At 35.4% G+C, this 13109-nt stretch overlaps 1 protein-coding gene and 1 pseudogene across 2 annotated transcripts; one reads left to right on the top strand and one right to left on the bottom strand.

Annotated features, from left to right (window-relative positions):
- Nucleotides 1–2453: 2453 nt before the first annotated feature.
- On the bottom strand, nucleotides 2454–7317 carry LOC125822918 (calcium-transporting ATPase 2, plasma membrane-type-like). Its single transcript, XM_049502381.1, has 7 exons — nucleotides 7087–7317; nucleotides 6490–6544; nucleotides 4461–6412; nucleotides 4178–4336; nucleotides 3664–3835; nucleotides 3242–3540; nucleotides 2454–3139 (listed from the first exon to the last, which is right to left on the bottom strand). Exons 1-7 carry the CDS (start codon nucleotides 7261–7263, stop codon nucleotides 2900–2902), a joined length of 3054 nt encoding a protein of 1017 aa, XP_049358338.1. The 5' UTR covers nucleotides 7264–7317; the 3' UTR covers nucleotides 2454–2899.
- Nucleotides 7318–9016: 1699 nt separating this feature from the next.
- LOC125822947 (mitochondrial outer membrane protein porin 2-like) lies at nucleotides 9017–12859 on the top strand (annotated as a pseudogene). The gene is made up of 6 exons (XR_007442670.1): nucleotides 9017–9136; nucleotides 9272–9339; nucleotides 11541–11650; nucleotides 11744–11830; nucleotides 11929–12137; nucleotides 12247–12859. The product of XR_007442670.1 is annotated as a mitochondrial outer membrane protein porin 2-like (transcript).
- The last annotated feature ends 250 nt before the right edge of the window (nucleotides 12860–13109 follow it).

Genomic DNA, 13109 nt, shown 5'->3' with positions numbered 1-13109 from the left:
ATAAATTTTAATTTTTTGCTAAATAATTTGTTCTCCTGTAGGTTATGAACAATGGAATAGATGGTAAATAATTTTTTGAATATAAATATTGATCTTAATTTTAAATGTAAATATTGATCTTAGTATTATTTAATTTGTAGACATTTTGTATTTTACAAGTTGTAAACCTAACACATTAATGCCTTTACATATTTCAGGTTTTGTTAAAACTTTCATCACATTGTAAAGTTATTTATAGGGGACCTTCAATTGATTTCAGGTAAGCCTCAATTTCATTTTTGTTTATTTAAATATCATTGTAATAGTTTTATTCTTGATTGGATTTGACTAATGCAAATTAAAGGATAATTTTGCACATGAGATTGTGATCAATATAAGTATAACTTAAAAATATGTATTTTCCTATTCTGTACACCTAGCTTTTATTTCCGTAGAAATAATCATGAAATCGTTATTATTCACATAAGTGTGTAAGAGAGAACATCAAAATAATTTCTCTCATCCATAAATTTTTTTTTTTCAAACCAAAGCTTTATATGAATTTGCTTTGGGGATGAAATGAACTTTCATTAATTTTTTCAAGACATACAAAAATATATATATGTATCAATATATGTTTATCTAATTATGTATATATTTTTTTGTTTCAGATTGATCCGGGGATAGAGCTTACTTCACCTTAGATAAGAGATTGACTAGCAACAACCTAAATCATCAAACAAATGCTATAGAATTTTTTATATTTAGTTGTTGTGAATGTTTTATCATTTAAAATGTAATGTTGAAGTTATTATACACAAGTTTGTATTACTTTTATTTGACATGAGTTTGAACTTGTGAAGCTTATAAATATAAATTTGTTTAGTGAAATTTTATTTGCATTAAGTGTGTTATTCAATAAGATTATTTATATTATTTTTAAGACTTAATGTAAATCGAATTTCATTTTTATTATTATGATAATAATAATTTTATAAAACTCGACAAATCAAATTATGTAAATATTGATCTTATATAACAAAAAATTTAAATCTACAAAAATAAAAAAATTAAAATATTGAGATGATATTGTGAAGGTTCTAAATCGTCACAAATTGATAGTATAAAACCTCCACAAATTTATTAGTCATTTTGTGGGGAGCGTCGTGGAGGTTTACTAAAACCGCTACAAATATGCTCGTGGCAAGAGTAAGTGTAGCATTTTAAAAAACCACCACAATTTAATTTGTGGGGTCCCAAAAATGCCACAAATTGACAAAATGACCCCCATAAATTGAGCATTTTTTTGTAGTATATACTTTAAATAGTAAGACAGATACAGAATTTTAAATAGTGCATATGGAATATTATTTTATCAATTAAAGTATTACTATTTTTTATAGTATACAACAAACCACATGCAAACATTGTAAAGCTGTCTATGTGCATCATTGATCATTGAGGCAACTCAATATTGATTTCACACGTCCCTATAGTTGTATAAAATGATAAATTTTCTACCTTTAGTAGTTTATTTTTAATAAAAATATTGTACAGTATCTCAACCACCATATTAATAGAGCACATACAAATAATTACAAAATCGTATATCAATATAGCATAAATACACATGTTCTTAAAATGACAGCAATGCCGATTTGTATAATAATTTTTGCTAGGTTTCCCCATCTCTTCTAAACTTCCCTCGGTCTTCGATCCGAGCTGTATGAGGCAAAAACTCGTCCCACATATGGTACGGAGGCCGAGCCCCACGCAGGAGCGCTCACATTTTTTTTGCTTACTCTTTCACTTTCATTTCTCAATCACACATGTTCTTAAAATGACAGCAATGCCGATTTGTATAATAATTTTGGTTTGTCTCTGTTATTTTATTTTTTTAATATATGGATCTTCCCTTTACTTTCATGTAGATGAGCTAGTCCAAAGTCATGCAAAGAGACAAATTATTATTTCACCTACTACTGATGTGGGATTACTAACACTTTCTTTATCGTCACTAGAGCATGGACAAGATAATGTAAGAGGCTTCATATCGAGTGAAACAAGAATTGGGTCCCCTTTTTAAATAAATGGAAGATTTTATGTCTAAATTCAGATCGAACATCTTAATTTGACCCTCATATTCCAAATCAAGAGAATTTTTTTTGGACGGAGGAAGTAGATTGTTGACACCTTTTTCATCAAAATTTTAAGTAATGACTTAATAGCTTAAAACTACCGTTCATCTTAACTTTGCTTTTGCTTCTCCTCTCCAAGTTTTTAATATCTTCTGAACTTTTGGCGCATCTTAATCATGACTATACTAAAGTTAATAATAGTATGCAGCAATTTCATATGAACTGACAAATCAACTAGAAACACTAGAGAATGTCAAACAGCATAGAAATTTTACAATGTTCTTTATTCCATTTTATCCAACAAACAGAACAAGAAGAGCCACACTTAGATAGAAGGAGCTGGAAGCTTTAAGCAAAAAATCTCTTCATCAACAGGTAAAGTAATAATTACATGACAAATCCAACAAATCAGAAAAATGCTAAAGAACTACTAGTAGCTGTTTGAAGGAGTAGGTACTGTTCTATGTGCTAAAATTATAGGTAAATCACAAGCTGTTTGAAAGCCTAGGCTAGACACTCTTCACAAATCACAAACTTTGGAATACTGGATCCTCCTAATTCTTTTGGTGTTTTCTTTTTCCTTTTTCCCCTCGAGCTAAAGAAAATCCAGGGAAAATGTAAGGAATTTTGGGATCTACAATTGTGTTACTGAGGCTGCAATATAAAAAAAAAAAAATCTTTTTATTGAGTTTTCAGGCAATCTGAGAGAGTTGGTAGGGCAGTTCCGGTTCCTCTCGTGAAGGAATTGTACAAAAAGACCTGGTACCTTCAATTCATGTACTTCATACCTCAAACCCCTTTAAGGCTACTGCAACTGGCATGCTCAAGAATCCGAAAAATACACTAACAAACCATTGCCAGAATGAAAGGGGTGTTGTGCTTGCAAATGTCCCCAGATATTCTATAATTATGATTTGGAACACAAGTGTGACGCTGATAACTGTAACAAATACGTAATTATCAAGAATTCCTTCCCAAACATCAACTTTTTCCATCTCTCGGGAGTTTATTTCATTGAAGAGCTGCAAATAAGAATTAAAAGTAACGTAAACCACTGAAGCTATCTTACATCATTATCTGACTTAATGGAAAAAAACAATTGCAAGTGTCTCTTCAAATTTTACCTGGCAGAATACAAATGTGTTGAAGATAATTGTATTGAGGGTTAGTGTAGCATCAGGGCCACTTAAACGAAATAATCCCATACCGGCTGACTGAAGAAACCATATTACTACGAACTGGTATAAGGATTGTCCCAAGATATTCCGCCACATGACGTTACTTATAAAATTTCCCGTCCTGCCTACTGGGGCTCTGTTCATTAATTCATCGTGAGGAGGCTCTGTCGCGAGGGCAAGGGCTCCTAAAGTATCCATGATCATGTTAACCCACAGGAGTTGAACAGCAGTAAGTGGAGCAGTTCCTGAAGGATAGTTTGAGCAGAAGCATGATAGTTGAGAATAATATTCGGGTGTCTATGAAATAGAAGTAATTGGCAATCAAAATCGCTTTAAAAGTTTAGTACAAGAAGAGAAAGGTTCCTGACCAGTGAAACAAGCTGACAAGAAGTTGACAACCAATGCAACAATATTCACAGTTAGCTGAAACTGAACGAATTTCTGAATGTTTATATAGACTGAGCGTCCCCATTTGGCTACTGTCACAATTGTGGAGAAATTGTCATCCAATATGATGACATCGGCACTCTCTTTGGCAACCTGAAACCAGAGTCAGAGGAAGTATGTCAGAGTAAACTAACAAATTAACCACTCAATGTAGCAAACTTTGCCTTATGTAGTCAGTATAGATACTCTCGCCGTAAGATTGACACTGTCCTTTTTATCCCCGTCTTATTTTACATCAAGCTGTTGTCTCAAAAATCGTTGCTCGATGCAACTTATTTCATTAGGCATGCAAGCAGAGTATTAAGACCAGTTATTTCAACTGTTAAGCCTAAGAATGAGTTCTGTCAACCAATTAACTGTGCATGTAAATGCATTATACACTGAACTATTTATTATCTTTGATTGGGAATGGACTAACGAGAGATTATATTTCACCTCAGTTCCAGCAATGCCCATAGCAAGTCCAATATCTGCTTCATGAAGTGCAGGAGCATCATTAGTTCCGTCACCAGTAACTGCTACCACTTCATTGAATGTTGTACGCAATTGTTTGACCAACGTGTGCTTGTCTAGTGGTGAAGACCGAGCCATCACCTGAAGAAGTAAATAGGATGTAGTAAAAAATTAGATATCGCAATGAATGAACAGGGAACATTTTAAAAGAATAATTTGTTATAATCTCCTCATTCTCATTTGTAAACAAAAATGATTGAAGTACCTGAATTTTGGGAATCAGTTTTAGCCATTCCTCTTGACTCTTCTCCCGGAAAACTGGACCTTCAATGGCAATACCAGCATCAGTCAGTATACCACATTCCCTAGCTATGGCTGTTGCAGTATTGATGTTATCTCCAGTAACCATTCGAACAGTGACCCCAGCAGAACGACAGAGTGCCACTGACTCCCTAACTCCAGGACGAACAGGATCCTTTATACCTACAATACCTATACAAGTATACCCAGAAACTGGAATATCAGCAGCAGGGGAGAATCCTTTATCCAGCTCCATATAGGCAAGACACAAAGTGCGAAGAGCTTCATTGGCAAACTGATCAATTGTGGTCTTCAGATGGTTAGTTGATGTTTCATCCAAGGGAACAACCTCCCCACTGGAATTAATTACCTTGTCACAGGCAGCTAAAACTATTTCCGAAGCGCCTTTAGTATGAGCCCTTAAACCTCCTTCAGGAAGCTCCAGCACCACACCCATGCGTTTCCTTGTAGAGTTAAATGGCTCAACTTTTATAAGTTTCCCAGCTTGTCGTTCTGCCTGAAAATCTCCACCAAGTGATAAACCAAACTGCAATATAGCAGTCTCAGTTGGTGTTCCCAATATGTCAGGTTTCCCGTGCTTGGTAGCTACAACTTCTCCTCCAGTATTGTTAAAAATTGACTGCAGCAAAGTTTTGAGTACAGAATCAGGGATTTCAGAACAAAGGGCGGATGCATCACTTGGCTTATGCACATCCTTGACATTCATACAGAAGCATGTTTTCACTACAGTCATGCGGTTGGTTGTTAGCGTGCCAGTTTTGTCACTACAAATAGTTGTAGCAGAGCCCATTGTCTCACAAGCTGCTAAATGCCGGACAAGTGCCTTATCATTCATCATCTTTTTCATGGCAAACGCAAGACTTAACGTCACTGCCAGGGGAAGTCCTTCAGGAACTGCAACCACTACAATTGTAACTGCAATTGCAAAGTATTCTAATAATTCCCTAGCCTCTCCTGCAGACCAGCTCCAGTGTGATCCTTCTGTAAGTTTACGGCTATACATTTTCTGCACAAGTACTGCGAAAGTCACAACAGCAAAGAATAGGCCTATTTTCCCAATGATTGTTGCCACTCCATTCAGTTTGACCTGTAATGGAGTTTCATCATCTCCGCCTTCACTGAGAGTTGCTAATAGTTTTCCCCACTGAGTCCTCATCCCAACTGTTGTTACCAACATCTTACAAGACCCGTCTTGAACCTTGGTTCCAGAAAGAAGAAAGGGATTCTGAGCAGTGACTGTCACTGGCTCACTTTCACCAGTCAAACTGGACTCATCAATTAAAACAGAAAATCCTGAAAGAAAGAGTCCATCTGCAGGGACTTGATCTCCTATTGCGAGATGAACAATATCACCTGGAACTAGATCATATATAGACATCTTTTGTCGGTACCCATTCCTAGTAACTTGGATGGATATTTTCTTTTTTTCTTTATCCAGGTCTCTGAACTGCAAGGATTGGCGATAATCACTTGTTGCAGTAACAAAGACCACCAACAATATGCTAGCTACTATACCAAGGCCATCATGTGCCCCATCTGGCCATCCCTCCATTGCAATGCCAACAAGTAGAGAAACAAATGCACAAGCACCAAGGATCATGAGGGTCATGTCCTGAAGGGCTTCCCAAACAAACAACCAAAAGCTCCGAGCTTCACTTTCTTGGAATTTATTCACTCCAAATATCTCTTGTCTGCGGATTAGAGTACTATAATCACGTGTAGATAGCCCATCAGTACTTGAAGTAGCCAGTTTATTTGCAATGCCATCCACTCCACCATGAAATTTCACCTTTTTCAGATCATGGCCTTCAACTATGGATCCTAGCTCTTCCGCGTCAATTTGAAAACCAGCTTTTTTAACTTCATCAGGGAGAGTGTAGTCACTTACTTGTACACCTGCAAGCCACAGAATTAACACCTTAAGATTTTCCCATTGGGTTACCTTATTAAACCGAACATAAATTGAAATTCACCTGATATGAACTGAAATGCAGCCTTGGAAACCAAAACTGCTACCCTTAATTTCTCCTGTAACGCGTGAAACATAACATTCAACAACATTTACCAACAAGCATTTTGTTCATAAATCTGTCACTTCAGTACACAACATAATACGACAGTAACATCAAACGAGATCAAGTTTTAATACAATTTCGAGATAACAAAACACTAGTGCTGTAAATTTGGCATGCATCAGGCAACAAAACTTCTCCTTTTGAAAAAAAAAAACTATACGAAACGGCTTAAAAAGGATCCATACTATATAGTACTACTCTATAATATATCACCTATGTTATAAATGTAGATATTGCATTTCATTATTTTGCCTAATTCCTACATGAATCAAATTAAATCAATCATGTCTCAAATCCTTTATATAACGCAATAAACAGGACTTTTTTTTTTGAACAATCAAGTTGACATAAGCATTCTAGCTTGCACCCATTGTAGTGCTACGGCAACTCCTTTATTAGTGTTAACAATTGTATAATATAAAATTAATCAGTGATAAGTATATCTTTAATAGAGAAAACACAAAACTGATGGTACAAGTAAAAGGGAGTACGTACATGATTTGTACGGCGCATGGCGGCAGCCTCATATCGCTTTGAGAGATTTGCAGTGAAACGAAATCGACGTTTTGGATTCTTAACTACACCACAAAGACTCCTCCATCGCCGGAGCATCTCCTCCTCGGAGTGCTTCGCCTTCACTCCTCCAAAATTCTCATTCAAATAGCTCTCCATATTTAATTTAATTTTTTTTTCTTCTCTGTTTTAGTTACTACAAATACAAATCAATATATAGACAAACCGTTACTTTCATAAAAGGCAACGCATTGAAGAAAGAACAGTAACGCGGTGAAAGAGAAAAAGTGAGGAAAGTTAAATTGGGGTAAGAAGTTTCCAAGACATTGTTGTGACTTGTGATGAAAGAATATATTTGCAGAAACAAAAAGTAGGAAAATGTGGTGTGTGTGGGAGCTTTATGGAGACAAGGAGAATAATAATAGTAAAAGAATTAAGGAGTAGTGAAGAAGATGGATCCGAGTTTTGGGTGAAAGACGCTATGAATACTTGGTTTAACATTAATGGAGCTTCATTAATTTGCATTAAAACGGTCCTTCTTTTATGGCATATGTTACGTCATATGTTTCATCTAATTAGTAATGCTAAAAAGTCTAGTAGGAGTAGTAATTACGTGAAAGAGAAAATTAATTGAGTATGGGTGTTTATTTTTACTCTCTTTGCTTCGTTTACGCGTTTGGCAGACGCAGGACCATATATTCCTTTTTGGTTCCTTGCAGTACTGCTAGCTAGCTCTTTCGTAAACGATAAGTCAGTCACGTCCCTTTACCTCGCAATCGCTTGTAATCTTCATTTTTCAAGATGATACCCTCTTTTGTTTTATATTTTATGCTCCCTCCGTTACAATTTTATCGATTTGATAAGAAATTTAAATATATTTAAGAAACTTACAATATTAAATTAAAGATATTTAGAACGTATTAAATTATTTTTTAATCTAATAATCTTAAATATGCTATGCTATGTGAAAAGTTAGAATTAAAAAATTCACTAAAAAGATAGAGACATGTTTTTATAACGACCTAAAAAAGAACAAATCGAAGGAAGGAGTATGTTTTAACTAATCACATGTAGTTTATTTATGACTAAAACAAATCATACATACTTGTATGAATTAAATAATTTCATCTTTCTCGTGATGGTTTGTTGTTTTATTAACATTGGGAACTTTATACTAAATGAATTTCATATATATCATTTGGTTGTGTATGCCGAATAGTTGTCCTGAATTCGAGATATCAATTATCACGTGCACAATAAACATTGGATATCCAAGTGTGAAGCAAATTTCTTATAAAAGCATCTAAATAGTAAGTTCTCGGCTTTCACAAAGCTTCCGATAGCACAACTATGAGGCAATATGTTTATTATTATAAGAATTCAAGAGAAGGTCACACAGTAAGACAAGTTTGTTTATCATTATGATAGATAGGTGTCAAGTGAAAGTACAGTAATGTATGAAACAGGGCATCTTAATGGATCGGTAGACTTGAACCCTATTCCTAGGTTCATTTAAAACTTTTTCCTTCGTCTTCCCTTGGGAAGTCAATATGCAAAGAAAATTAAGCTAATCTAGTAAAATTATTAGTTTTAGATTTGGACTTTACTTTGCCAACGTCAAGAATTTTTTAGGACCTAAAAATGTAGTAGAGTAATTGCCTTTTAAGACTATTTTTTTGGATATAATAATATTTTAAATATAAGTAAGATTAAAGAAGAAGATTCCAATCAGTTGCCCACCCGTTTACCAGATTCACATAAGAGAAGTTCTAATAGACCAGAACCCAAATACTGACCGTCCGATTAAAATAGACGGTCTATAATGGATCCTTGCTGGCGACCACAAACTGTCACGTTGTGTTGATCGGACCTTTCTCTCGTGGTGGCTGCCCCAATATTTATTTAGCTCCCTTCGCTACGCTAGTTTTCTCTCTCTCCTCTCTCTGTTGTTCTTACGAAACTTCCATTCCCCTGCGAGAGAAAATGAGCAAGGGACCTGGACTTTTCTCTGATATTGGCAAGAAAGCCAGAGGTAATTTTCCGATCCAGTTGCTTTCATCTTCTTCGTTTCATTTTCAATTTCAGTTTTGCTACTAATTAGCGATGATTTTAAGTTAAGCAGATAGATGCATATGATTTATACTGACCACATGATATTTTGATGCAGATCTTCTGACTAAGGACTATATCTCCGATCAGAAACTATCTATTTCAACCTACAGCGACACTGGAGTGGTATGGTTTTATTGACTTTTAGCTCTGATTGATACTTATTTCTTCTTAGTTTGAAGTCGAGATTCTGGTTTTAGTTAGATTTCGGTGCTGTGTGAATTTTAGGGTTTATGCAATCTCCTTAGAGTGATTTCATGATTTGAGTTGTCGTTTGGAGTTCAGACGATGGTTTAATTCCAGGTCATCTTAACTCATTTTCCTATTTTAAGTGGAATTTTCTGTTTTCAGTGTAACAGTGATCTTTTATCATATGATGAAGATTTCTCAACTATGAGATAACAGCTATTTGCTCTATGATGAATTTGTATGATGTTAGGGGTTTTTTTCAAGTGTGTTTTGATTTTGATTTTTTTTCTATATCAATCATTTTTATTGTAAAAGCACAGTGCATTCTTTAAAACTTAAATTACATAACAGAAAAAGTGGGATTATACTGTTTAGCTGCCAATAATAACCAATCTGAATGGATAACTGTACTTTCTTATTTTCTTGAAGGATATTGCTGATCTTGCCGGCAGCAATATATTGTTCCTTACTTTTTGTATATGATATTCCTTTTATTCAATTCTGCATTGCACAACTAACCTCCAATCCTTCTCCTCCATTTATCTCATAAAATGATCTAGCATCACCTTTAAGTTAGCTCAGTCCTAGAATTCTTGTGATTAATTATTGGTGTTAAGATAGATGTCTTCGAGGGGATATTTCAATCATTTGCACAAATTTGATAATGGATTTAGGAACCTCAAACTTGATAATGGATTTCCCTCATTTGGTATGTAGATGCAGAAATATTCTAACAATAGAAGTTTCCTCTTTTATTTTCTAAGCTGAAAGAAAATGTTTTAGAATTTTGATGTATATACTAGGTGTTTAAGTACTAATGTTTTGACACGACAGACAGAAAGTTCTACCCTCTTCTTTTACATTTTTTATTCGCCATCTGTCTGAAGTACATTTTGGCTAAGAATTGATCTAGACAGCGTTCTTTCTTGAAGTTGAAAAGAGAAGTAGAAAATTCTTTAGAAAGTCCCAGGCACCAGCCTCCTATAACCCTCTCCCATCTCCCAACAAGAGCACTCCTAAAGATTGATAAGATGCTCAAATGACGAACTAATCCTCCTTTAATTGACATGTTGAAGATATGTGAATCATCCAAAACCTATATTTGTTGTTTTTCAGAATCGTGGAAATAATTGCATTGATCAAATTAAGAATGCAATAGTTAAGCCTAGTGTAAGGTAATAATATGTATGAGTTGACTAATTGAGATGTCTTAAATTAGTATTGATAACACTTTTGAATCTTTATATTTTACATCTATGGAAGTCTGTAAAATAGGTTGACGTTTTAAGAGTAAAATAGGGTTCTCAATGATTGATGAATAAACTATTTTGGATCCAGCGTATGTTTCTCATAGTTGGTGAACTCCTTTGAATATATTATCGATTGATTCTAGCTAATATCTAAGTCAAAGTATTTCGTTCAAACTTTCTGCCCTTACTCCCACCAACTAGAAGTACCAGACTTTCTAAGATTGAAATATTTGAGGCTGTTGCTCGGGCGCTCCTAAATTGTTGCTGCACCCGCATCGGATCCTCAAAATTGCACTACTTTTTGGTGGATCCGACACTCCCCCGTCGGTAGATTTGGAGAGTCCGAGCAACATAGATTTGAGGTGGTCCTCTTTATTAACAGTTTCCTATGAAGATTGTTTGAGAACTTCAGTGACTGATATCTAGAGCCCTTGCTGAACTTTATATTTTGTATCACAATATGTTGAAAGGGCAACTAAACTTAAAACTTTGGTGTTTCCATTCTTATGTCTAGATAGGAATTCAAATGTGATGGACTTATGTTTTTGGTACAGAACAAGAGTGCACATGGTACTGAGAAGCTTTTGCAGTTTATGGCCTCATTGGATTCATTATAGTTTTGGACTTTCTTAGTATATTGATAAAGATCCTTCTACAATCTTCTAACCATGTTGGCTCTGTACTTTTCAGAAATAAGATAATCTCCTTTATTTGCTGCTTAAAAAATGTGTCTTGAATATTTTCCCAAAAGTATATGGTCTTATTTGCTCCAGTAGATAGTTTCAGATTTTACGTGCTAGTTTTCTTCTCTATTTGGATTACTGACAATAATAGATATCAATTTGGATTCCTAAGTTCGTGCTCTTTAATCTTGATTTCTCGATATAGGCCCTTACATCAACTGCAGTAAAGAAGGGGGGCTTTCAACTGGAGATGTTGGAGCACAATACAAATATAAGAACACTTTGATTGATGTCAAAGTTGATACAGCGTCAAACGTGAGTTGCTCACGCCTTGGTCTTCTTTGCAAAACAATGCCTCTCTTTTTATTTGTTTTATAATGTTTTCATGTTTCTCCCTTTTGCTTGCAGATTTCAACTACTCTTACTCTAAATGACATTGCCCCCTCAACGAAAACCATTGCCTCGCTAAAATTCCCTGACTACAGTTCTGGGAAGGTGAAATTTTTTCCTATATTATGGCAAATGAGTATTGATTGATTGCTGGAAATCTTAGAATTTTCCCTTCTGAAACATAAATTTGATTGTTCTTGCAGCTAGAAGTTCAATACTATCACCATCATGCTGCCTTTAGTACAGCTGTTGGTCTGAAACAAAGCCCTATAGTTGATCTCTCTGTCACGCTTGGTACTCCCACTTTCGCCATCGGTGCAGAGGCAAGTTATGAGACAGCCGAAGGTAAACTTGCAAAATATACAGCTGGCATTAGTGTGACAAAACCAGATTCTTGTGCTGCTATAATACTGTAAGTCTTCACTGAGCATTTGTATCTATGAAATGAAACTAAAACATAAATGAAAAGAAGGTTAAAAGTTTGACATACCTGTTGTTCTAATTGATTCTTTTTACACCAGGGGTGACAAAGGGGACACAATAAAGGCATCATATATACATCATCTAGATGAATTGAAGAAGAGTGCAGCCGTGGGCGAGATCACTAGACGGTTCTCCACAAATGAGAACACCTTCACAGTTGGAGGGTCATATGCTGTTGATAACCTGACAATTGTGAAGCTCAAGCTCAATAATCATGGCAACCTGGGGGCTCTACTGCAGCATGAGCTGATTCCGAAGTCATTGTTGACTATTTCTAGTGAGTTTGACACCAAGGCCTTGGAAAAGACTCCCAAATTTGGTGTGGCCCTTGCTCTGAAGCCTTGAACTGCATTTTTGGATGTGAACAACTAACATTTTTTTGGGGGTTAGTGCCTGGAGGAGAGGTGTTCAATAAGTAGTTCGACAAACTTGTGTTTTTTTCCACAATTTAGATGGTTTCTGAATGAGTTGCTCTGATTCTAGGGCCTCTTTATGGTATTTCTCTAGTTTTCCCTGTCTTCTCCATATCCCCTCGGAGAAAGACAAAGTGTTTGATGTGTTCCCTCTGGAAGAGCTTTTTCTTCTGATATGGTGGCAATTAGGTAACTTCACCAATTGCATTAATTTCATTTTAATTGTTTCTATGTAGATCTCTTTAATTGCTACATTCTGTACTTGAGCTGAGGGTCTCTTGGAAACAGCCTCTCTAGCTCTACGAGGTAGTGGCAAGGTCTGCGTACACTCTACCCTCCCCAGACCCCACCTAGTGGGATTTCACTGGGTATGTTGTTGTTGTTGTTGTTGTTGTCTGTTTTTTGGTAATTGTTTGCTGTGACTGGTTAATTTCTCATCCTTTATAAAAGTAAGTTCCAGTCCAAATAGACTCAAAATAAGTTGAAGC

This window comes from Solanum verrucosum, unplaced genomic scaffold (assembly GCF_900185275.1).
Source record: "Solanum verrucosum unplaced genomic scaffold, falcon-dt-bn FXZP01000103.1, whole genome shotgun sequence".
NCBI classification, from domain to species: Eukaryota; Viridiplantae; Streptophyta; class Magnoliopsida; order Solanales; family Solanaceae; genus Solanum; species Solanum verrucosum.
The sequence above is the reverse complement of the archived record's forward strand: the minus strand, read 5'-3'. Positions and strand labels throughout refer to the sequence as shown.